Source organism: Lithobates pipiens, unplaced genomic scaffold (genome assembly GCF_037356315.1).
Source record: "Lithobates pipiens isolate NorthernLeopardFrog02 unplaced genomic scaffold, aLitPip1_a1.2 Scaffold_3, whole genome shotgun sequence".
Lineage (NCBI taxonomy): Eukaryota > Metazoa > Chordata > Amphibia > Anura > Ranidae > Lithobates > Lithobates pipiens.
In genome coordinates, this window is record NW_027507790.1 from 94,857,669 (window position 1) to 94,884,413 (window position 26,745).

At 41.6% G+C, this 26,745-nt stretch overlaps 1 protein-coding gene across 4 annotated transcripts in view; it reads right to left on the bottom strand.

Annotated features, from left to right (window-relative positions):
• The window catches only part of NOS1 (nitric oxide synthase 1), a 358,775-nt gene that overhangs the window by 118,252 nt on the left and 213,778 nt on the right, over positions 1 to 26,745 (bottom strand). For all 4 annotated transcript variants that reach the window (XM_077462056.1, XM_077462053.1, XM_077462055.1 and 1 more), the window contains exon 2: positions 20,545 to 21,665. In XM_077462056.1, the coding sequence (XP_077318182.1) occupies positions 20,545 to 21,239 (695 nt within the window). In that variant the 5' untranslated portion in view covers positions 21,240 to 21,665. The remainder of the gene's footprint in view (positions 1 to 20,544; positions 21,666 to 26,745) is intronic.

Sequence of the window (26,745 nt, forward strand, 5' to 3'; positions counted from 1 at the left end):
TTGCAGGCTCTCGTTTAGGAGTTTTGGTGCACTTAACGTCAGCCCCAGTTACCTGCATACAGTATAGGTACAGTGTAGTCTCGGCATAGGTGCAAGGTAGATGCTGTTCAGATGTGGTAAAGATTTGATATAATGAGGTATAGGATTGGTATAGGTGCAGTCTAGGTTTGGAAAAATTGCAGTATACTGTAGAGTGCAGTATAGGTGCCGTATGGATTGGGTAACACTTGATGTCCTGCTCTTATTGGCTCAGTCCCTGCTAGGAGTATCAGAAATAAGCGACTAGCCCTCTCACAAGTCACCAGGGTGCTGCGGTGACCTCTCATTGTAGAAGAGAGGACCCCCTTTGTTCTCTGAAGAAGAGGGTGAGTGGATTCTCCAGTCTCCTTTGTGGCAGTAGTGCAGGTGCTCCCCACATGTTCTCACTCCCAGTATCAGGCTTAGATCTCTGCTGGTATGTTCTCCCGCTGGCAGGTAAACATCTAGACAGAGGTGCTCTCTTTCTAAATCCCAAGAGCCAAGAGGAAGCATGTTCCCAGGCATTTTAATAACAATCATCCTTCTATTGGGATCTGTAGTGTAGGAGTCTATTTGTCCCATTATATATCAGCTGTTTCAAACTACAACTTCCAGGACTCTCAACCCCAAGTCTATGGGCTTACTTGGCTTTAGCACTGCCCTAGCTGGCCAAAGGAGAATGGTGCAACATAACATCAGTATCTCCGTAAACGATTAGAAGAGAAGAATAAAAGGCAATGTGTCCTCCATATTTCTGTAGCCCAGAACCTGGCTACAATTATACATTAACATTTATTAAATATTTTAACGGGGTTGAAAAACAAAACACAAGCTTCTAAACAATATCCATCAGTGATTATGACTCTGTTTAAATGCTGTAATGAAAACTTGCTCTGGCAGCTTATCATATACGTAATTATGGAGACTTAGCAAACTAAGCAGTAGTTTCATCAAGGCAGATTAATGTTCAGGGAATAATCAGAGCATAAATTATACCTTTATTGGATAACTGATGCTTGTTAGTAAAAACGATCAGCGATAAGGAGATCTCTGATGCTTCCCTGAGGCGAAAATACACTAGAGGTGAGATGTGACTCCTACAGCAATTGCCCGAACCAGTACGTGTGATAGGAAAAAAAAACCTTATTTCTGCAGGAACAGGCTGCGATGTGCTTTGTGACAAAGACCATGTAGCAAATCTTTCATTGCACTTGTCAAGAAACAGCTAACATAGCTCTAGCTCCAGTGACTTGCTAAGTCCTGAATCCACATTACTTTTAAAAATCGTGTGTAGTTACTAATCATTTAGATTTATATAGCATCAATATGCAGTTCTTCACTGAGCATATAGAACCATTCAGATAAATCCTTTCCAATCAAAGAAAGTCCCTTCCTCTATGGATGAGCTCAATCATTTTACTCTTATTCAATAATGGAAAAAAAAATCCAACATTCTAAAAGGTGCATTTTTACATGAATAAAACCCTGAAATTGTATATATTTTCTGAAAGTTGAGGACCCCCAGAATAAAATGATGGTAGATGCATTATTTTATTCCACATGATGTAAGGGGAATTGTTTATTAAATCTATATTTTTCAGCAAAAATACATTTAAATGATTTTAGTGCACACAAACACAATAAAATGTAACATTTTTCTGTAAAATATAAAATATGAGACTGACTCAAATAAATATATACCAAATATGTCAAGACTTAAAGTCTAATTCCTGTTTAATGTCACTTTAAATAGTTAGATTGGTCCAAGCTGGCCCAGGTGAATTATTTCCATTACAGAACAATGTGGCCTCTCAGTGTGTTGCAATGGACTGTAGCAGTGGCAGCCGCTCATTAGGGGAGCATGGGCACCACCCCCTAAACGATGCGCCTGACCCCCTAATCTACATGCAGGACATTTCTATGGATTTTTTTCATTTTGTTTTTTAGAAGCGCAAGATTAGAGCCTGAGGCTCTAACTGTCTTCAAAAAAGGGTGGGCTGGGGGCACAGAGCACTGCACCCTAAGCCCACCCTGTTGTGTGACATTAGCAAATGAATATTCGCTAATGTTTTCCTGCTTCTCCTCCTGGCCAATCAGGGTCCTGAAACTTGATTGGCTGAGAGGAGAAGCAACAGCCGGCAGGACACGGAGGAGACGGAGGGGGGGGGGCACTGCAGCAGCTTTGACCTGCACGGGGGCCTGGTGAGTGAGAGGGTGAGCCGGTGACTGGGGGGGGGGGGGTGTTGTTAATGGTGTGTGGTGGCAAGCTTGAGCAATGGGGTGGGGGAGTTAGTGTGGGGCGGTGGGCTGGATCGATGGGGGGGGGGGTCTGCGATCAGGTCTGTCTGCTGCCTCCCCCTCGACTGTTGGTGTACCAGCCGCCACTGGACTGTAGTAGCATTAGTTACATGTAGTAAGAGGCACTGGGGTTGATTTACTAAAACTGGAGAATGCAAAATCTGATGCAACTCTGCAAAGAAACCAATCAGCTTCCAAGTTTTTTTGTCAAAGCTTAACTGAACAAGATGATGTTTGAAGCTAACTGATTACAAGGTACAGCTGCACCATATTTTGCACTCTCCAAATTTAGTAAATCAACCTCACTGTGTTTTAGCAGTAGTATGGCCAACTTTCTATATGCTGCCAGATATAAAGAAAGTTGGGCTTAGTGTTCCTCCGCTAATCAGGAGAAGCCTTGTATTATCAATGAATACAAGGCTTCCTAGCCTTCCTATGATTGGCTGAGGTGAAGATCATGGCATGATCTTCCTTCCTCTCCACATCCACTAATCAAAGTAAGGCCATGTTTAACTGCTTAACTAGCAGAAAAATGTTTTTCCATCATCAGAAATACAGTTATCAAGTTATTTTAGTAATGCCGAGAACGTAATGTTGGTATCCTTACCCCACTGGATTTAGGGGAACTGCACCCGGGATGATGGATTTGTCCATAGAGTGGTGCACCTGGATTGGGGGGGGGGGGGGGGGTTCTAGTTTAATATATCTTTCCTATGACTCCCGCCCTGCGTGGCGTGGTTTTGTCTACTCTCTTTTTGTGTTTTTGTGTTTTTTGTTATATGCAACATATTAATAAACAGAAATTTACAAATACAGTTATCACATATAAACATATTTTCATATCACCACAATTTTCTAATTTAGATTATGATCACTAAAACAAGGATAAATAATGTATAAAAGAGGTGACTCTTGTTTTTGCTGTCAGAATTTGCAGGCTCCAGGGTTGTAACTGGGCCTTGCCTAAATAGATATTTTTCATACTTTTTAAAATAAACTAATCATTCTGAATTCTTCAGGAAAAAGGAAGGTTCTCACAGTTGTCAGGGTAGTTGGTAGATATTCCTCAATTTTCTCATAATCTCTCACACTAACATTCGCAGACAATACTACAGCAGTAAAAAAAAACTGGCTTTCTCCTGAGCTGGCTCGCACAGTGCAGCTTGGCCCTTAATTTGTCCATTGAAGCCCATCAAGTAAGACCATACTATACAGTAGTGGACAACACATGTGCATTAATACAACTCATACTGTAAATAAGACCTGCCTGGATGTAGGCATGTTGAATATTAACCACTTGCTTACAGGGCACTTCATTTTCAGCTTTCAGCGCTGTTGCAATTTGAATGGCAATTGTGCGGTCATACAACACTGTACCCATATAAATTTTTTATAATTTTTTTCCCACAAATAGAGCTTTCTTTTGGTGGTATTTGATCACCTGTGCGATTTTTATTTGTTGTTAAAAAAAATTAAAAAAATATAAATATATTTTTATTTTGTTATAAAATTTTAAAACGGTAATTTTTGTCCATCATTGATGTACGCTGATGAGGCGGCACTAATGGGCACCGATAGGTGGCAGTGATGGGCACTGATGGGTGGCAGTGATGGGCAATGATCGGTTAAAATGATAGGCATCACTTCTAGGTGGCACTGATTGGCACCACTGGTGGGCATTGATAGGTGGAACTTGTAGGCATTGATAGGTGGCACTTGTGAGCATTGATAGGTGGCACTTGTGGGCACTGTGGGCACTGTCAGATGGCATAAATGAGGCATAATTGCCTCTTCGGGACCAATGTCCCTTTAAGGTGAGCCGGTGATTGGCTTTTTTTTCTCCCCCCTCGCTGTCAGCGTGAGGAGAAAAAAAAAAAGATCACCAAGCTTTTGTTTTGTTCATGTGATCAGCTGTCATTGGCTGACAGCTGATCACATGGTAAGGGGCCGGGACTGGCCCTTTACTCGGATCGGTGATCACCCGAGTCTCAGTGACTCAGTGATCGCAGCGTGCAGGGAGTGTGCACAGGGGAAGCCGTCATATGACGGCCTCCCAGGAATTTAGATCCACGCTGTGGCCATCTTTTTTGGCTATATCGTGGATGTCAAGTGGTTAATCTGAAGTATCTGAAGTATCCTGACACAATTAGACATAGGGTCAAGGGAGTTGATGAGGCAATGAGACTGTTCACTTTGAATGGGAAGTTGCATTTTTTAACAGAATTTTCCCCAGAGCTTACAGCTTGCAAAGAATACCCAATCACATGCAAGGAGAATAAAAAAAGCTGAATTTTTTGTATATATGATTGTATGATGGAAGTTAGCAGAGCTTCACCTAATGTTCTAAAATTCAGGGCAAAGTGAACACTTTGCCTTTAGTAAATCAACCCCTAGTTTTATGGAGTATTCTACAACAATGTCAGAGAAATAATTCCTTTAGGGCATCCCCTGCTGATTACTTGGCACCATTAATGTAGGCGATAGACAAGCAGATATCTCTTAAATATAATGGATACTTGCCAATGGTTCTTTTGTAACTTGCCTAACAAAGTCAAACAGCATGAGAGTGGGTATTGCAATTAACATCTTTCTTGCTTTTTCATCAAATGGACTAGGCCCCACTTGCATTTTACAAAGAGCAAAAATATATTTTTTTCAATGTGTTCTTTCTATTAGCCTATAAAGATAATCGTAAACATTCCAGTCCCCACCAGAGTGTTGCTTTGCCACGGTACAGCAGCATGATGTTTGCTTCATTTTTGTGCATTCTGTTGCTAAAAAACAAATAATGACCCTGACATATATATGGCCACTATGGAAGTCCCCTTGTGAATTTCTGTGGTTCCAACACAAGAATGCTCATACCTGATGATTTCTTTAAACTATTCAGGGACCACTAACAGTACATGCTTACCACACTTCCATGAAGGACTACAGGTACATTGAATTATTTAAACACATTATTTATTTGTAATTATTTCCCAAGTAAATATGTGAAGAGATTTGGAAAACACTCAGTCCTAGTTACATAGTTACATAGTAGGTGAGGTTGAAAAAAAAGACACAAGTCCATCAAGTCCAACCTATGTGTGGGATTATATGTCAGTTTTCCATTTTATATTCCAGTATGTTGCGGTCGTTCAGGTGTTTATCTAATAGTTTTTTTAAATGCCCCTAACTGAGTCCACTGCTTGTGGGAGGAAATTCTACATCCTTGCTGCTCTAAGGCCGCGTACACACGGGCGGACTGTCCGCCCAACTAGGTTGGGCGGACAGTCCAAGTTTCAGCGGACAGTCTTACGGAAATTCCGAAAAACTTTGTTCGTCAGACTGTCCGCTGAAACTGTCCGCTGAAGCCCACACACGAGCGGACTGTCCGCTGAAACACTGTTCAGCGGACAAAGTTGGGCGAACAGTCCGCCCGCGTGTACGCGGCCTTACAGTAAAGAACATTCTAGGTAGTTTAAGGTTAAACCTTGTTTCTTCTAATTTTAATGAGTGACTAAAAGTCTTGTTAAACTCCCTTCCGTAAAAAAGTTCCGCAAAAAATCCCTATTGTGGGGTCACCAGTACGGTATTTGTAAATTGAAATCATATCCCCTCTCAAGCGTCTCTTCTCCAGAGAGATAAGTTCAGTGCTCGCAGCCTTTCTTCATAACTAATATTCTCCAGACCCTATTAGCTTTGTTGCCCTTCTTTCTACTTGCTCCATTTCAAGTACTTCCTTCCTGAGGACTGGTGCCCAGAGCTGGACAGTATACTCCATGTGCGGCCGGACCAGAGTCTTGTAGAGTAGGAGAATTATCGTTTTATCTCTGGAGTTAATCCCTTTTTTAATACATGCCAATATTCTGTTTGCTTTGTTAGCAGCAGCTTGGCATTGCATGTCATTGCATGTCATTGCTAAGCCTATCATCTACTAGGACCCCCAGGTCCTTTTCCATCCTAGATTCCCCCAGAGGTTCTCCACCTAGTGTATAGACTACATTCATATTTTTGCCACGCACATGTATTATTTTACATTTTTCTACATTAAACCTCATTTGCCATGTAGTTGCCCACCTCATTAATTTGTTCAGATCTTCTTGCAAGGTTTCCACATTCTGCGGAGAAATTATTGCCCTGCTTAGCTTAGTATAGTTCGTAAATACAGAGATTGAACTGTTTACCCCATCCTCCAGGTCATTTATGAACAAATTAAATAGGATTGCTCCCAGCACAGAACCCTGGGGGACCCCACTATCCACCCCTGACCATTCCGAGTATTCCCCATTTATCACCACCCTCTGCAACTCGCCCTTGGCTTGTAGCCAGTTTTCAATCCATGTACTCACCCTATGGTCCATGCCAATGGACCTTATTTTGTACAGTAAAGATTTATGGGGAACTATGTAAAATGCTTTAGAAAATCCAGATACACCATGTCTATGGGCTTTTCTTTATCTAGATGGCAGCTCACCTCCTCATAGAAGGTTAATCGATTGGTTTGGCAAGAACTATTCTTCATGAATCCATGCTGATTACTGCTAATGATACAATTTTCAGTACTAAAATGTTATCATCCCCTCTAAGAGCTTGCATACTATTGATGTTAGGCTAACTGGTCTGTAATTCCCAGGGATGTATTTTGGTCCCTTTTTAAATATTGGTGCTACAATATTGGTTCTCTAATACGCTGGTACTATTCCAGTTAGTAGACTGTCAGTAAAAATGAGGAAAAATGGTCTGTTCCTAATTTGATGGGTAATGTCACCGCTCAAGGCTTTACATGCCACTGTTGAGCGCACTGTCCTCCACTGCAGTTGCTGCTGGCCGCACACTCTCCTCCACTGCTGTTGCCGCTGGCTAACAGGGGAGTGGCCTGAGAGTAGGTAAGCATATGTTGCGTGCCCCATGATGACGTCAATCTCTGACCAAACACGTAGGGAGGATGGCGCGCTCACATCATCGCATCCCACGCTTCACGGTAGTATGGGTGTTTGTTTACATGCCAGCTAGCGAGTTTTATGCATTCTTTTATCTACAACAATGTGGATGTATTCTCATATTCTCTTAATAAAGTATATTGGATTTTACACTATGTGGAGTAATCTTTGTTTTTGAGCCTGACATCACAGACACTCCAGCTAGAAGAATCTTTGTATGGCCCATTGAGAGTCTGCAGGAACACTATATTAAGGCGCTGGCAGGGTAATCAGCCAAAAACGTCACTGGTCTTTTGTAAAAAATACTGTACTGCTGGTAAGCAGATATTTGTGTCATTTAAAATGGTGGTGTCTCTGGTGGTCATGGGACTATAGATTTACTATGTGTCATTCTGATTGGGATCCATGAGTGTTAGTGTCCACAAGCTCAATCTTCAACTTTCCTTTGTCACCTATTGGCTATTTTCCTTCTATGATAGCCATCTGGACTTTTTAAGCAGATTTATGTTTAAGTTTGAATGAACTATTTTTGTGCGACTCTGTTTTTTTATATATCTATTATATAGGTAAGTATATACATCTTTCTTACACAGCTTAGTCAGCATAGGCTGAGGGAGCATTTTTAAGACTAGTTAGGTTTCGCCTAAAACTCTACTTTAAGCTTCTCATTAATAATCTCAATAAACATGCCTTCTCTTTTTTATCTTCTTACTTTTCTCAGCGCTAGCTTTATTGTAATTTTCTCTGTTTTATCAACCTCTTTCACCTTGCTCCTTTAGAAGGTGCCTATATCTCCAAACAGTTTCTGATGGAGACACGCATTTGTGCACACTCCCATGTTTAGTACTAGGGATGGGCTGAAAACATCCCTGTTTGGTTCGCACCAGAACTTTCCAACACCACGAAAGTTCAGACCCGAGTAACTAACCCATTAAAGTCAATGGGACCCAAACGTCAAAAATCAAGTGCCCATTTTGAAAGCTTATATGCAAGTAATTGGGCATACAATGGTTCCAGGGGTCCGGGTCCTGCCCTGGGGGACATGCATCAATAAAAACAAAGTTTGTGAAAAACTTAATTTTTAAATGAGCAGTGATAGTTTGATTTTTAAAGTGAAAGCATAAAAATGAAAATTTCCTTTCAATGTAGTGCCTGGGGTGTCCCTTAGTGTACCTGTAAAGTGTCAGATCTGTACCATGTCTAGAATCTGCTGCAGGAATAATTGCATTTATAAAGCCAAAAATAATACATTTTCCCTGCAAGCTGCCTTTATTTTGAACAGAAACAGAAACAGATTTTTTGGATACATTCTTGTGTCACTTTGACTTTGGATATAAGTAACGGATGCGTAAAAATTGGTCTTTGGGTGTGGGTGGCGCCTTCCCACCATAACCCTATAGAGGTACTCTTGATGAAAGCAAGAATTGGCCTTGCTGTAAAAAATTCCAATAATATGCACCTGTCAAACAGGTGCAGAAAAATTGGTCTTTGGGTGTCGGTGGTACCTTCCCACTGTTACCCTATAGAGGTACTCTTGATGAAAGCAAGAATTGGCCTTGCTGTAAAAAATTGCAATAATATGCACCTGCCAAACAGGTGCAGAAAAAATACTTTTTGGGTGTCGGGGGCACCTTCCTACCGTAACCCTATAGAGGTGCTCTTGATGAAGGCAAAAAAAATTGCAATGATATGCACCTGTCAAACAGGTGCTGAAAAGTGGCTTTTGGGTGTCAATTGTGCCCATGAAACCTATACCAAAAACATTCGTTCAGATGAAATGATTGAACACTCTCAAAGCTAGGCAGCCTCGAAGTCCTGCAGAGATTCCACATCCCAAAAAGACTTAATCAGTGACATCGGCATCAGGGACTTCATAGATGGTAATCCAGGACTGATTAATTTTTGTAAAAGTCAAACGGTCCACGGAGTCTGTGGACAGACGCGTTCTTATGCTCGGGCAGAACCGTTCGCACATCCCTATTTAGTACTAAATTCTAACCTCCAAATGCTGCCTGCGTCTGCATGCAGCCTGTAGCTGCTGTCAATCCCTGCTATGGGAGGCGAAGCACAGGCATGTCTGTGAAATTTTAGAAGGCAGAGCACAAACATGTCTTCTTTAGCTGACCAGGCATGTGATCACCCTCATATATCATTTGTAACAGAGAAGTCGAATACAAAGGCTAATGGAATATGTACTCCCAAAACTTATGGTCACATGATGCTCAACAGCACGCTCCCCAGCTGAAAGTTTTTACAATCAGGTATTAGTAGGATGGAGGGTGTGGTTGAGAAGAGGTATTAACCGCTTGCCGACCAGCCGCCATCATTATACTGCAGCAGTTTGGCACGGCTTCGCAAATCACCATAGGTGTACGCCGGTTGCTTTAAGAGCTCTAGGGGGCACACACCCACCACACGACGCTGGAGCCCATGCACGTGGCCGGCAGCTGCAATGTCCGCTGGCGACCTGCAATCACTCCTCAGAGAGCTGGAATGGGGATCTGTTGATGTAAACAGGCAGATTCCTGTTCTGTCAGAGAAGCAGAGAGATCTGCTGTTCCTAGTGATCAGGAACAGCAATCTCTCTCTACTCACTGTCAGTACACTGCCCCCACAGTTAGAAACACCTCCCTAGGGAACACTTAACCCCTTGATCTCCCCCTAGTGTTAACCCCCCCTGCTAGTGAAATTTATACAGTAATTAGTGGCTATTTTTATCTCTGATCACTGTATAAATGTCAATGGTCCCAAAAAAGTGTCAAGAGTGTATGATCTGTCCACCGCAATGTCACAGTCCCGCTAAAAATTGCTGATCATCGCCATTACTAGTAAAAAAAGAAAATAATAATAAAAATTCCATAAATATATCCCTTATTTTGTAGGCGCTATAACTTTTGTGCAAACCAATCAATATACGCTTATTGCGATTTTTTTTAACCAAAAATATGTAGAAGAATAAATATTGGCCTAAACTGATTAAGAAATTTGTTTTTGTTTTTTTGCAATATTTATTATAGCAAAAAGGGAAAAATATTGTGTTTTTTTTCAAAATTGTCACTCGTTTTTTGTTTGTAGCGCAAAAAATAAAAACTGCAGAGGTGATAAAATACCACCAAAAGAAACCTCTATTTGTGGGGGAAAAAAGGACATACATTTTCTTTGTGTACAACGTCGCATGACCAAGCAATTGTTAGTTAAAATGACGCAGTGCCGTATTGCAAAAAGTGGCCAAAGTATTGGGACGCCTGCCTATACACACCCATGAACTTTAATGGCATCTCAATACTGAGTAGGCCCACCCTTTGCAGCTATAACACGTTCTACTCTTCTGGGAAGGTTGTCCACAAGGTTTAGGAGTGTGTCTATGGGAATGTTTGACCATTCTTCCAGAAGCGCATTTGTGAGGTCAGGCACTGATGTGGATGAGAAGGCCTGGCTCGCAGTCTCTACTCTTATTCTATCGGGTCGAGGTCACGACAGTTGAGTTCCTCCACTCCAAACTCGCTCATCTATGTCTTTATGGACCTTGTTTGTGCACTGGTGTGCAGTCATGTTGGAACAGGAAGGGCCATCCCCAAACTGTTCCCACAAAGTTGGGAGCATGAAATTGTCTTGGTATGCTGATGCCTTAAGAGTTTCCTTCACTGGAACTAAGGAGCCAAGCCCAACCCCTGAAAATCAACCCTACACCATAATCCCCTAACTCTGCCAAATGATTTGGACCAGTGCACTAAGCAAAGTCCATAAAGACATGGATGAGCGAGTTTGGGGTAGAGGGACTTGACTTGCCTGCACCTCAACCCAATAAAACACCTTTAGGATGAATTAGATCAGAGACTGCTAGCCAGGCCTTCTCACCCAACATCAGTGCCTGACCTCACAAATGTGCTTCTGGAAGAATGGTCAAACATTCCCATAGACACACTCCTAAACTTTGTGGACAACCTTCCAAGAAGAGTTGAAGCTGTTATAACTGCAAAGGGTGGGCCAACTCAATATTGAACCCTACGGACTAAGGCTGGAATACCATGAAAGTTCATGTTCGTGTCAAGGCAGGCATCACAATACTTTTGGTAATATAGCGTATGTGGTGTTGGGCACATTTTTGTAAATAATTAATCTATCCAATGGATTTAAAACCACTTTAGGATTTTCAATTAAGTGAATTTATTTAACTGGATGTGGTCAATTTGACAGGCCTTTGTGGTGGCATAATGTGTTGTCACCACTTCTAATTTTCCGGCATATATGATATGTGCGCCAATAATTTTCATAGGATAGTAATAGGTTGTACCAGACAATGGATAAACTCCTTGACTCCTCTGCGAATACATTTGTATGTGTGCTTACAGTAATATATAATAGCAATGAGCTCTGTGTCTTTATTCTTGCTTCAAATCTTTCCGCAAGCTCACTTGATACAATACAGCAAGCAATTAAATATTTAGGAAGTGCTGTCATGATGTGCGGTTTGGGGACATGTTAAACAATTAACCCAGCCATCACCACAGGCTGAATATCTATATTAGCACTTATCTGGCTGCATTAAGTGTCATTCTGTTGTGTGGTTTAACTCTGATCCGTGATATCCTGTTTTTTTCTCTTTTTTGGTAACATACTGCGAGACATCACAGTGTCGCCTCCAGGGGATGAAAACTTGCTTGATTGGAACTAATACTTAACAGAGGGGAATTCGCACATCATTGTTACAAAGTACTTGGAAGTGACTTTCACCATTGCGCACAAGATTCGCACCGACGATCTCGATAATAATAAGAATTTATGCCCTTTTCTGTACCGAATATTGCAGCTTGTGCTACTTGTCAGAAACATTAATAGGATATGGCTGTCTAAATGGTAGCTACTATATCACCTGACTGTTTGAACACACTGCAGATTTTTCTCTTGATTAAACCATTATCTTGCTTTTAAAATGTATGTAAACCCTAACTATGAAATTCTTCTATTTGATCCTTTGTTAAATCCATAATCTGTTTCATAAGTGCAAACAAAAATCTATGGATCCTTCCAGAAATCTTGTGAGCTGAGAACCTACTGAACTCTCTGCCTTTGTTGACTGTCATCAAATACTTTGTTCTGTTGACTACAGAAAACATCTCCTTATGCCCCCTACACACGATCGGAATTTGGATCGGAAAAAGCTCTGATGGTTTTCCCGACGTAATTCCAATGGGATTTTGCTCAAGCTGTCTTGCATACACACGGTCACACCAAATTCCGATACAACACGTACGATGGGACTAGAAAAAGGAAATTCAATAGCCAGTAGCCAATAGCTTCCGTCTCGTAGTTGAATCTGAGCATGCGTGAGTTTTTGTGCATTGGAATTGCATACACACGAACGCATTTTCGGAAAAGAACTTTTTCCGACCGAAAAATTGAGAACATGCTCTCCGATGGAGCATACACACGATTGCGTTTTCTGACCAAAAGCTCTCATCAGTCTTTTGCTGTCCAAGTTTCCGATCGTGTGTATGCAGCATTATAGAAAAGAGAAGAGGGGGTGTTCTTTAGTCCAGTCCTAGGCTAATAATGCTACCTCTTTGTCACACTAGAACAACAACTTTTACCTGTATGATCATTAGGTAAAAATAAAGCGAGAAAGGAGCCAGCCAGTCTAAGGACAGGTAAGCTGCAATATATTACAACTGGGTTCTTGAATTTAGATACAATTTGGCATCAACAGTAAAATAATTACTGCTTTCTTCATAGTGAAAAGGGAATTAGACCAGGGTTAGGCAACCTTTTGAGCACAGTGTGCCGGAAAATGTTTTCAAAGAAATTGAGAGTGACAATTTGATTAAAAAAAAAAAAATGTCAACTTCACACTCTCAATCACGAAAAGGATTTTTTGGAAAAGAAATGCTGTAAACGACTTGAGTAGTGAGAAATTAACATCCTGCACTCTCACACCTCAGATCAACCCCAATTCCTGAAATTCCACACCTTGGATCAGCCCCAATTCCTGCACCTTCACACCTCAGATCACCTCCCCCCTGTAAATCTGTTTCACCACTGTACTAACCTGCTCTTCTATCTCACCACTGAAACTCCCTTTCTCATCTGCCCCACCAATGTACTCGCTTACTCATCTACCCCACCACTGTAACCTCCTGCACATCTGCCCCACCATTGTAACCCCCTGCACATCTTCCCCACTACTGTACTACCCTGCACATCTGCCCTACCACTGTAACCCCCTGTACATCTGCCCCACCACTGTACCACCCTGCTCTTCTGTTCCACCACTGTAACCCCCTGCTCATATGCGCCACCAATGTTCCCCCTTTCTAATCTGTCCCACCACTGTACTTCCCTGTACATCTGCGCCACTGCCCTACCCCCATGCTCGTCTGTCTCACCACTGAACCATCTTCTCATCTGTCCTAACACTGAACTTATCTGCTCATCTGCCCCACCGCCGTGTCCCCCTTTCTCATTTGCCTCACCACTGTACCTCCTGCACATCTGTCCCATCTCTTTTCCCCCTGTTCTTCTATCCCACCACTGTAACCCCCCACTCATATGTTCCACCAATGTACCTCCTTTTTCCTCTGTACCCCTCTGAACATCTGTCCCACTTCTTTACCCCCCTGCTCCACCACTGTAACCCCCTGCTCACCTGTCCCACCAATACACCTCCTTTCACATCTGCCCCACTACTTTACCCCCCCCTGCTTTTCTGTCCCACAACTGAACCCTCTTCTCATCTCGCTCAACACTGAACTCCCTTCTCATCAGGCCCAACACTGAACCCCCCTGCTCATCTGCCCCATCACTGTACCTCTCTGCTCTTCTGTCCCACCTTTGAAGCCCCTTCTCATCTCTTCCACCACTGTACCTCCCTGCACAGCTGGCCCACCGCTGTACCCTCCTGCTCTTCTGTCCCACCTCTGAACCCCTCCTGCTCATTTTCCCCACCACTGTACCCTCTTTTCATCTATGATATGTGTGATATGCAGAGTGGTGAAACGAAGCAGAGACACATCTACCTGTCCTGGCACAGCTGAGAAAAAGTGGGGCACTCTGTGCCACAGGAAAAGTTGGGTGTCATTTTCATTGCGCTGAATACTGGCTGGGGCTTAAAGGGTCACAGAGTGCAGAGGGGTTCAGTAGTAAGTGACGCAAAGGTTCAGGAATAATTTCAACAAGGCTCCCAGAATCTCAACAGTAATTCCACAAACTGTCACCTAATTGTGGTTCTCAATCACTGTGAAATCCCTTCTTTCTGAGATTGGTAGTGGCAACCAAGCGAGTCATCTTCCTCCAGATGGTGAACGGGGCTAGCTGGACTGTGATTGGCTTTAGCAGTGACCAATGACAGTCCTCCTCCTCCTGCAAACAGGGACCGTCCCCCACCAGCAGAACTGCACCCAATCTCTTCCCCATCACAAAAGCTGACGATCACAGCTACAGCAAAGTTAGACAACCAAACAATGTTTCCCATCTTTTACAATGTGTGGGGGCACAGTGCCTCCCCCTCAGTGCAGGTGTGGCATGGGGAATTCTGAAATTGCAATGCATTAGTGTCTCACTGACACTTTCTTGCACTGCTCTGCTGATGGGGAAGGGGTCGAGTGCCAGTAAAAGAGGCTTTACGTGCCGCTTGCAGCACCATGCTGGGGCTTGCCTACCCCTGAATTAGATTCAGGCTAGGGCTACATAGATGTGTGTAGTCTCTTACTACTAGATGTAACCAGATGTTGACTATCTTCTCATTAGCAACACAATCATTTAATTGTACTATCAACATTTGGTTAATGCTCTCAGTAGCCTTAGACATTATTGGTCTGGTCAATATTCCTATCACACACGTTCCTGGCAAATATGGCTCATAAAATGGTGGGTGCTGCAGCGATTACCAGCTGGGTCCTGAAAACATCAAGCAAGCGTACATATTCACCTGCACACCATGGATCGACAACTTCCGTCCTAAGGTTTCTTTAAAGAAAGAGATCACATCACAAAGAAAAGTGCAAAGTTTTGGAGCCCCGCAGGGCACCTTCCTGACATAGGGGCCCAGCTTGGCTAGCAACATTAGGGTAGCCTTGGCCAAAATTGAAAAGGGCGAACAGGCTGACCCTAACAAACCTGTAGCAATGCACTTTGTGACATCTAAACACCAAATCCAAGAGCTACGTGGAATGGTAATGGAACACATCAAGCTATCCAATAGGGGGGGTGATCGAGAGGTTACTCCTCCGCCGCGAGGCATACTGGATACACACACATTAGGCACGGTATAGCCGGGTGGTCTCAACATTAATCTATTTTATGTTTCATTGACAACAGATAAAAATCTCTTCTTCATTTTGATTTTGTTTCTTCCTTGGCATTTTTGACGATGATATACATGATGATGTGACACGTTTATAATTCCGATTGATGTCTAGTCTGGGCAGTACTTTATCGGATATGGTACATACCATGTATTCCTGATGAAGGGGCCCTGCGTGGCTCCGAAATGTTGCACTTTTCTTTGTGATGTGATCTCTTTCATCAAAGAAACCTTAGGACGGAAGTTGTCAATACATAGTGTGCTGGCGACTATGTACGCTTGTTAGACATTATTGGTTCACTAGCAATAACTAGCATTTTTCATACTTGCAGAGATTCATTACTGCCTGCTTGTTAAAAATTATCTGTCACATTTAAAATATTTTTATTTATAATTCAGTTTGATACAAATTATTAAATGTTCTGTTAAAGCAGTATTAAATCCCAAAACAAAAATGTAATATATTGCTGCTAACTAATCTGTAATTATGGTATTTTTGTGTGTTTTTTTCCTCTTTTTTTTTTTACCCGTTAACAAATTTTTGGCTCCACTCTGGATGGAGGAGGAACAGAGACACACTGCCAACCTGTGGAGATGGTGGTTATGGAAGGACTAGTTGATGTAGATCAGGGGTAGGGAACCTATGGCTCTCGAGCCAGATGTGGCTCTTTTGATGGCTGCATCTGGCTCTCACCTCTCAATCCGTGGATTGCGTGGTGTGCCGATCTGTGGATTGAGCCCACAAGAAAGGCTGCAGCTTCGGCCTAGCTCCGGAGCGGCCATCTTGGTGAGTGGCGCGCTGACATCATCATCACCCGCCTCAACTGCTCGTGGATGTGCCTGCCTGTGTAGTGGTAAGAAAGCAGACAATTGTAGGGGAGATGTGGATATTACAGTGGGGGAGATGACATGGATATTACAGTTATAACTGAAATTAGTCGATTAATCGATAAAAAATAATAATTTGTTTTAAACATATTCTAGGGCTCTCGCGGAATTACATTTTAAAATATGTGGCATTCATGGCTCTCTCAGCCAAAAAGGTTCCCTACCCCTGATGTTGATGGTCTTTACATAGGTGAATAACAAATTAAAATCAACTATGGCTAACACTTTTTAAACATTTGATTTCCGGAAGATTTGCCCCCCTTTCTGATCAGGCCATTGTGTTACTTTAACTGACAATTGCGTGGTCATGCAGCGCTGCACCAAAATAAAATGTATGTCCTTTTTCCCCCACAAACAGAGCTTTCTTTTGGTGGTATTTGATCACCTCTGCATTTTTTATGCTTAGGTACAAACACTTAAAATCACGCAAAAATGTTTGAGGCCTCCCACCCCCACATACATGCATGTTCAAAAGTAAATACATGCATCAGTGGTGCCTGTGCATGAGAAGGTTGATTGCCCTATACATATCGCCACGCACACCAGTGAGAAAGTTTGGTTGCAGGGAGCAGAAAGTTTAGCTCTGCCCATTTGAAACACCCTTTTCTTTCTTTTGGGCTTTTAATGTGATGAGTGATCCTACAGGCTAACAGAAAGAATGTGAAGTTAAGAAAGGGTGAAGCAGAACTAGTCCTTACAGGAAATAGCAAGATTTGCATGTTACTTCAACAGCTTATATAAAGACTTAAGATTTTTCACACTTTTAAAGGGTGCTGTGACTGGAAAAATTGTTGATAAGCACTATCAACAATTTTTCCAGTCACAGCACCCTTTAAAAGTGTGAAAAATCTTAAGGCACCCCAGTCTAAAATGTAAAAAACATAAATGTTACTTGTCATCAATGGAAAACATGAGCCTGGGCTGATGCACAAAAATGTTGGAACGTGATAGGCAGCAGCACATAGTCCATTACTGCTTATGTGCTTGGTCAGTGTCTGTGCCCCCTTACATTGGTGGTGAGTGTCTGTGCCCCCTTGCATTGGTGGCATTGTCTGTTCCTCTTTACTAAGAATGAGCCAAACACCCACCCGGTTTGGTTCACAGCAGGACATGCGAACGGGCAAAAAAATTTGTGCGAGCACGCAAACATCGTTAAAGTCTATGGGACACAAACGTGAAAAATGTGATAATTTTAAAGGCTTATATGCAAGTTATTGCCATAAAAAGTGTATGAGGACCCCGGTACTGCCCCAGGGGACATATATCAATGCAAAAAAAGTTTTATAAATAGCCATTTTTTCAGGAGCAGTGCTTAATAATGCTTAAAGTGAAACAATAAAAATAAAATATTCCGTTAAATATCATGCCTGGGGGGTCTCCGTAGTCTTAGCCTGTAAAGTAGTGCATTTTTGTTCATAACAGTACCACAGCAAAATGACATTTCTAAAGGAAAAATTTGCCACATTGCTTGTGGCTGTAATGTATTGTCAGATGCCGGCAATATAGATAAAAATCATTGAACAAAACAGCGTGGGTCCCCCCCCAGTCCATTACCAGGCCTTTTGGGTCTGGTATGCATATTAAGGGGAACCCTACGCCAATTTTTTTTTTTTTAAATGGTGTGCCCCCCCCCCCAAAAATCCATACCAGGCCTTTCAGGTCTGGTATGGATATTGGTCGGCGCTGTGATTGACGATAGATGGAAATCGTAGGACACTTTTTTTTAATAAAGGGAATTGTCCAACTGCAATTTTTACTTTTTTACACTTTTTTTGATGAATGGGGATCTATATAACAGCTGTCATCATGAAAAAGCTGCAGTAGCGGGGATGCCTCAAGGCAGAGTTTTTCTGTTTTTTGTTTTTTTTGGTTGTCGGCACTGTGATTGAAGATGGATGGAAATCGCAGGACACTTTTTGAAAAATTATTTTTTAATAAAGGAATTGTCCACAACTGTCTCCTGTCATTTTTACATTTTTTACACTTTTTTTGGTGAGTGAGTAGGGGTACAATGTACCCGATACCCATTCACATGGGGGGGCTGGGATCTGGGGGTCCCCTTGATAAAGGTGGCTTTCAGATTCCAATAAGACCCCCGCCTGCAGACCCTCACAACCACCTGGCAAGGGTTGTGGGGAAGAGGCCCTTGTCCCCTTCAACATGGGGACACAGTAGTTTGGGGTGGCCCCTAAAGCACCCTCTCCATGTTGAGGGCATGTGGCCTGGTATGGTTCAGGAGGGGGGCCTGCAGCCTGCCAGGTTGCATGCTCAGATAAGGGTCTGGTGTGAATTTCGGGAGGACACTCACCCCATTTAAAAAAAGAAATTGGTGCGGGGTTCCCCTTAAAATCTATACTAGACCTGAAGGGCCTGGTATAGATTTTAGGGGGGACACCCACGCCATTTATTTTTTTGACACGATGTTCCTCTTAACATCCATACCAGACCCAAAGGGCCTGGTAATGGACTGGGGGGGAACTCACGCGTTTTTTTTTCCAATGATTTTTATGTATATTGCTGGGATCTGGTAATACATTACAGTCACAAGCAGTTATAAATGATTTTTTTTTGTTTAGAAATGTAATTTTGCTGCTCTTATTCATTACACTATGTACGACCGCTATGTAAGCAACCTTACATGGTGTGGGGCATGGACTTAGCCCCCCGAGCCATGATCATGGCTCCCACAGCAGAGCGTGCTGTGATTAGCCAAAGCATGCAGGTCAGGTGCATGCTTTGGCCAATTAGCAGCCGTCGATGCACTGTGACCTTGCAGTGCATTGCCGATCTCGCAGTGCATTATGGGGCATTCCGCGGGCGCTCAAATTTCCCTCAAACACCCCATAATTTTCTAAATTCGGTGAACAAATGAACACCCGATGTTTAAGGTACTGGCACTGGCAAGGGAGAGCTCGCAAATATAAACAATGCTGTTTTTACATTTGTGATCACTATGATTGGTCATTAGAATGATAACAAAACTCAGAACCACTCAGACTGGCTCTATGCCTTTTGCCTTTGATCTGCTGTCTAATTACATATCTAATTCACAGTTATGGTGTGCCGATGCATATGTTTCATTATCTAATGACAGCTAAAAACAGGCATTGTGTGTTGTTGGTACCAGTTATCTGCTGTCTAATGACAATGTATCACAGATATTTTGCATGGGTACCCATGATCCCTGACACCCCTGATGAACCCAGATGGTATCCCTGGTTTATTTTCTGGATCTACTGGCATTGACAGACATGTGGTTTTCAGTGAAAGTAACCTCCTCTAATATTTTTTTTTTTTTCATCATATGCTCCATTTGGACTGGCCAGATTTGTAACATGTTTACTTTGAGACCTTGTTCACACCATATGTGCAGAAAACCTGATAGAAATTCACAAATCTGACTTGCATAGGCTTGTTCATACCATGTGCAGAGACGTGCATATCTATTATGTAGGTCTCTGCAAGACACACGGAAAACAATTGTTTTCTATGTTCCGTGTTCACACCATGTGCAGAGACATGGTTTTCTGAACTTGTCTCTGCAAGGGCACAAAAAAATTAAACATTATTTTCTATAAAAAATGTACTGCACTAAAAAAACACATTGATTATGCTAGAATTTTGCTAGACCTGTTTTCTTGGGAATAAAATGAGTTAAATAGTCATAATATGGAAATTCTCATCTGAGGATACAGTAGTCACATTTAATTAAAAAATAACAAATAAGCATCCTCATCTTTAAAGTGTGAACCAGGAGATTACATCTCCATCCTTAAAAAGACTAACAACATATCCTAACTAGAGCTGACATTTCCTTTTTATATCTCACAATGGATGAGGAGAGAGCATGCTGAAGGGGATAAGGAATTCCAGTCAGAATGATACAATAATAACCTGAATCCTTGCTGACTTTTATCAAGCTCTTGAGGAAATGCTGTCAAGTTAAAAGCTGATTACTTTTCACAGGTTTTATAGCCTAAAGTACAATTCCTTGTATTAAATACAAATAATCATGGTCTTTGGAACTATATTAAACTGTAGTTATTTTGTTTGGCATGTCATAAATGGATAATAGACTGGTCATATTACATTTCTTTAATGTAAAAGCTGTCTTACCTGTCTACTTGAACTTCTGCGTCTCTCTTTTCCATTTGGAAATGTCCATCTCCATTTAAGTTTTTCCGTGCCTTCTGTAACATATTCACTACAGGTTCAATCTCTTTCAGGATGTCGTTGCTTTCTGCACCCCCATTAAGGCAAGGACTTATGCTGATGTCATCTCCTTTGACTTCATCAAGCCCATTTAAGTGAAGAAGATGGTGGACTTCTTGCCAAGAAGAGCCTGCTGAGCTTGTGGCACTGTCCACCATGCTTTGCTGTTCTTTGCTACACAGGCTCTGACTGGACAGATCACTTGACTTGGACTTGGGGCACAAAGGTCTAGTGACTCTAATGGTCTTAGTTGTTCCTTCTCCAGTAAACGTGGTTTCCAGGTGGGTTGTGAAGCCCTCAGGACCTCTGAGGATGAGTATGACAAATGTCTCTGAGGGGATACTGCGCAAAATTTCCAGGGCAGATTCATAGCTGGCATCTACAAGTGGCCTGTCATTCACTGCTAATAATATGTCACCTACCTGCACCAGCCCACTTTGCTCTGCTGCCCCACCTCGAATTAAATCAGAAATGATCACAGGGGGCTTGTTCCGTCTTTGTTTGACGAGGAACCCGAGGCCACCAACTTTTCGCTTGTAGAGGCGTACCGAGATAACATTCGGTTGCAGCTGTTTAACACTGAATTCATATTCCTCCATGACAATGCTCTTCACAGTCTGAGGGGAACTAGTGAATTTGTTATGACGGTTATGACAGTTTCCTTGGCTAAATATAACAGGGATAATCTGAGTATTTCTGAAACAGAGTTTGCAAAACAAGCAGATTCCTTGGATGTTTTAGGAGCCCTGCTACAAATGGTTTAGATTTGGATAACTTGAAATGTTTCTTAGATAAACTTAGCTTGACTTCACCTATTTCATGCTTTGGTCCTATTTTCAGGAATCTCACTGTGCAAGCAGCCTATAATTCTGAGGTTTCCCAGGTAACAGTAATTCCAAACAAATTTCAAGTCTGTGTATATGTCAGGCAGGCTCCTAATAACAGTTCATTTATAGATAGCTAGTATCCTAATTCTCAGGCATCTCTGAAGTGACATGTCCAGGCTCCATCTGGATTTTTGGTAGCTGCAGAAATACAAATAATTTATTTATTAGAATCTCATACCAACATGCACTGTATAATATGACTTCTGAATCACATGGCTTTAAAGACTGAAGTGGCAATACTGAATTGAAATCCTATGTAATATGTAAAAACACAAAATAAGCAAATAAGAAATCTTGCAGAATATAAAATAAATACTATGAACTAGATTAAAAAGGGGCTACAAGGAAACGGTGACGGTAAACCACTATATAAACACTAGGACATTCGTCAGCCAATCACATCTCCCAGAGGAAGTGATGATGAGTGACGAAACTAGTTGGGGGTCCCTTAGAGGCTGATAAACGTAGAACCATAAAGCATCATCCTGAGTGTAAAAGACGGAAGGAACACTGATGGCTGGGGTTGCAGAGCCGGTTGAGAGGTGACATATCTGTCTTAGCACTGCTGGTACAAATATAATACACACAGACTTGTTTTTAAGTTTTGAAAAGTGAGTGCACATTTGTTATGACCCTTTTGAATATAATACATTTAAAAAAAACTGATAAAGCACTATTGCCAGATCTGATTGCTTTGCATGTGGTCGATGTGATTGGAGTTCACAATCAGCAGCAAGGAGACTTAACTCTTAAATTGATCAATGGGACTAGAGTTTACTGGGCAGCTTATAAGGAGAAGGAATATCATGAGGAGCATTTCAAAGGAACAATCAGTTCCAAAGGCATATTTAATAAGCCTATAAGGCGAGGGCACAACCGGTGGAGGGAACACTAGGAGGAAAACGTATACTGGTGGATAATTGTGAAGAGATCAATTTACTTATTATGCATATAATGGACTGGCACAATATTTTCACCATTGCTTGATTCATATAAGGACACATATGGACAATGATTGCACATTGCACTTTAATACTCATCAAATTATTTGATTTATATAAGAACATAAAGTGCAATATTCAAATTTTCATAATATGTATTTATATATTGTTTACTGTTTGCACTATATATCCATTAAGGGATATCTGTATATTTAGTGCTGCACTTGTTTTGAATTTTTAGATTAAAAAGGGCAGTATCGTTACATAATTGCATTATTGATTGGGTATAGAATAAAGGAGTTATGTTAAAATGAACAATATGCTCTGAAGTAAAAGATGTGGAGTATATTTTACAAAAGATTTGATAGCCAATTTGTCTGTATTCACCCAGATTCACCCATTGTGCTTTGGCAAAATATGCTCTATTTAAAAAGTGACATTAGTGAACATTCTCTCAATATTTTCCAGTGAAAATTTAATTTTCTTATATTTGGTAACATTTTGTTGTTCAATATGGAAAGGTATTAACTGTATTAATTACCACATTTATAAAGGGGTACATTTAATTCCCTGCATGTTCACCTGCCATTTTCAAACCAGGTTCAACACTTTTAGGGTTAAAGAGATTGTAAACCCTTACATCACATGTGTTAAACACTAGGCCCTTGGGGAAAATCCGGACCTGTAGGCCATTACATGTGGCCCTTGCACCTCTCTTATAGTTGCAACACCCCCCTGGTCTCCACCCCCACTTTATCTCAGCATCTTGCAGTGGAAAGGAGGTCATAACTCCTTTGCCAGACCTTGCACATCTCTGTGCAGCTGCTGAGAGGCTCGTCTCTGCCCTCACATCATATCAGCAGTCGGCAGCCTAGAGAAGGACAAAACTCAGCACCTCCTTGTCTCTGCCTCCACTGGTCTCAGACCCTGGCAGCTGAATCGAATGCAGAGGAAATTATTTAATATGATAAAGTGTATATGCAGTTATATAACCTTACCGATACAACAGTCCTTTTAAGGAAAATATGATGCTGATATTTCTCATGATGAAATTGAGTTTGACACCCCTGCCTTACATATACCCAGTAAAGTGACTAAGCTCAGGTGATACATATATATTAAACAAATCCTCTTGCCTATGTTGTACCTGTTTATCTGCAGCCCTTAATTCTCTATGTCTATTTAAGAGGTCCAGAATTTACACAGAGTGGAGGTTATAGACACACCCCCTCTATACAATCTCATAGGGAAACATGCATAACTGAGGCTGTCATTCACAGGCTGGTGAGCTTACCTATCGCGATTCCATTGGAGCCGCCCCATGACTCATGCAGATAGCAGAAGAACCAGACTGTAGACACTCACACTCAGTGTTATACATTGAGGCAGGTAAACACTATAGAAGGATATGCTATGTTTGTTTTTTATGGCAGAGTTTAAGGTTTTAAAGTAAAATTCAAACAAAAAAAAAAAAAGAAAAAACAACGTGCCTCCCAGAGCTAACTAGCAGCCCAGCACATCAGGCATGTTAGGCTGGTATCCCGTTATGAAGCAGCCAGGAAGCCCCTCTGCTCTGTTGGTACCAGTAGGGAGATTCCTCTCCCAAAGCATTGGAACCTGGAGCCAAGTAGGGGAAGCTAGCACCCCATGGAGGAAGCAAGTGGCACTACCTCCTTGGTGAACTGGTGGTTTGGTTTCCTTTGGACCCCTAACCAGTTCACATTCATTAAGCTATGAAAGGCAGATGGAAATAAACTCCGAAACCTTGCACAAAATGAGTCTGTTAATAAAATGTAACTAATATTTAGTTTCCAGGTTCCAGCAGTGTCCGATACTTTCCCATAAACAGACAAACTATATTTTTAGAGGTGCTGTAAATTTGTGTATAAAAATATATATTTTTTTTCTACCTTGAAATGCACACATGTGTGTTAAGACCACGAAAGAACACTTCAGAGACAGTTTTCCATAATAATAGGCTTTCGCTTTCCTCCCCATCTCACTCACACTGAGAATCTTGCAGAGAAGCATTTGCGTAGATAATATACAAGTGGATCCTGCTGACAATTTTAGCATCACAGAATTCTATCATGTGAGGGACTTTTGTCTCCAGCACTAAAGAATATTTCTGATGTCAGCTCACAGTGCACAAATAGTGTAGCAGAGGCCTAATTTTTATTATAACATAGTTACTGGTTTTCTCTCACAGAAGTTTACAGGATGCAAGGATGGAGGATGAAGATGGTGATTGTGGAAAAACTCAGAACTTTACATGGACTTAGTTCATTTTTTAACTTTGGATGAAATAGAGAACAGTTAAAACGACTGCCGTGTTATTTTTTTGCTGTTTGTGTAACAAGGGAAATTCCTCCTATACTTCCTGTTCCAGAGAGCCAACAGGTAGTTAAAGGAACTGTCCCAAAATGAGGAAAATCTACCTTTTAGCCCTTGTACACACGGTCGGGCATTCCGACAACCAAATCCGTCGGATTTTGTCCGACGGATTTTGTCCGAAACTGTTGCATACACACAGTTGGACAAAGTTGTCAGAAAATCCGATCGTACTTAACGTGATGACGTTATTTCGTTAGGACGGGACTACGTTCAGGCTAGTAGCCAATAGCTTTGGTCTAGGAATTTGATATGAGCATGCGTGGCACTTTGTCCGATCGGAATTCTTTACACATGATCGGACAAAGTCCGATCGGATCATGTTGTCGGAAAATTTTATAGCCCAGCTGGAAAACTTGGTCTGTTGGATATTCCGACGGAAACAGTCCGATGGAGCCCACACACTGTCGGATTATACGACAACACGGTCCTATCGGACATTGTCCATCGGAATGTCCGACCGTGTGTACAAGGGCTTAAACATCTGTCCTAGGAAAATGTCTCCTTATCTCGTTCTGGGAATAACTGTAACATTTTGGATTTCCTCAGAATTTCTTTATCAGTGTCAATGGGCAGTACAAATAGAGGGTTCAATTATCTCAAACAAAGAAATCTCTCTGATTGACTAAATAATTACAGAAGGTGTTCAATGATTCTTATAGGGTTGCCCGCTTTACTAAACAACCTGAAAAGGGTCCTTTTGGGGAATCAAGACTCATCTGTAACTATAAAGCTCTCTATATTAGGGAAACTGAACAATGAGGAAAGCCTCAGGGTCCAATTCTCTGATTGTCTCTGTAACTGTAAAGACTGTAAAGTAATTGTAAAGTATTTTTTTTTTTAAATAACAAACAAAGAATAGAATTGAACAGAGCTGCCTCAATCCTCTTCGTCTGGGGCCACCTGCCGGCACTCCTGGCTCCTCCTCTTCTCGGTGTGCCACCATAGAGAGTTGCTGGTGGCACGCCTGCAGGCTCAATCCCGTGCCATGCTGCCTGCATCCATAGACACATACAGGGTGGCTTGGCCCCATCCCCTGCTACCTTTTTACAGGATTTGACTAACAGCAGCAGAAGCCAGTGGCTCCCACTGCCTCAGCAAAGCATGTGAAAGTGAGGAGAGCCGCTACAGATGAGCACAGCATTGGATTGCATGAGGAGGTAAGTAAAAGGAGGGGCGAGGAGGCGATGCAGGTACTGGAACATTTTTTTACCTTAATGAAGGGGATGCATTAAGGTAGAAAATGGTTAGGCTTTAGAACCAATGTAACCAATAAGTTATGTTGCTCCTATTCACTATCAGTGCAAATGTTTTTGTATTGTAGTAATGGCAAATCCATTTCATTGGTTGAAAGTACAAATGTAACTTTTGAATGACCTGCTGAGGACTTCACTCCGATGGGGACATGCAGAGAATTAAAACTCAGTGAGAGATAACAGAATGAATATAAATAGCAGATTGAATCAATAGCTATAGATAACATCTCAATTATAAGGGCATCTTACTGGAGAAACAATGCATGCCAGGATGCCTGAATTTAAAAAAAAGCATTTAAAAAAGCATTGTTGCTAAATTTTCTGTGCTTCATACAGCACTACAAAACAACTTGATGATGCAACAAAAAGGATTAAAATATTTTTGTATTTCATGCCTTAATGTGGCCATGTGGCCATATTAAGTCAATGATGTCACAGCCATGTGGTCATATTACAAATAAGGAGAAAATGCACTGAAATGAAAAAAACTAAAATAGTGAAGAAAGCCGCTTGCAAAAACAGTCACATAAACTGTGTGGTAAAATATAAAACATGTGGCCATATTGAGTCAATGATGTTTTTCAGCCAAGGGGCTGAAAAAACAGGAGCCCAAGCTGTAGTTTTATCACC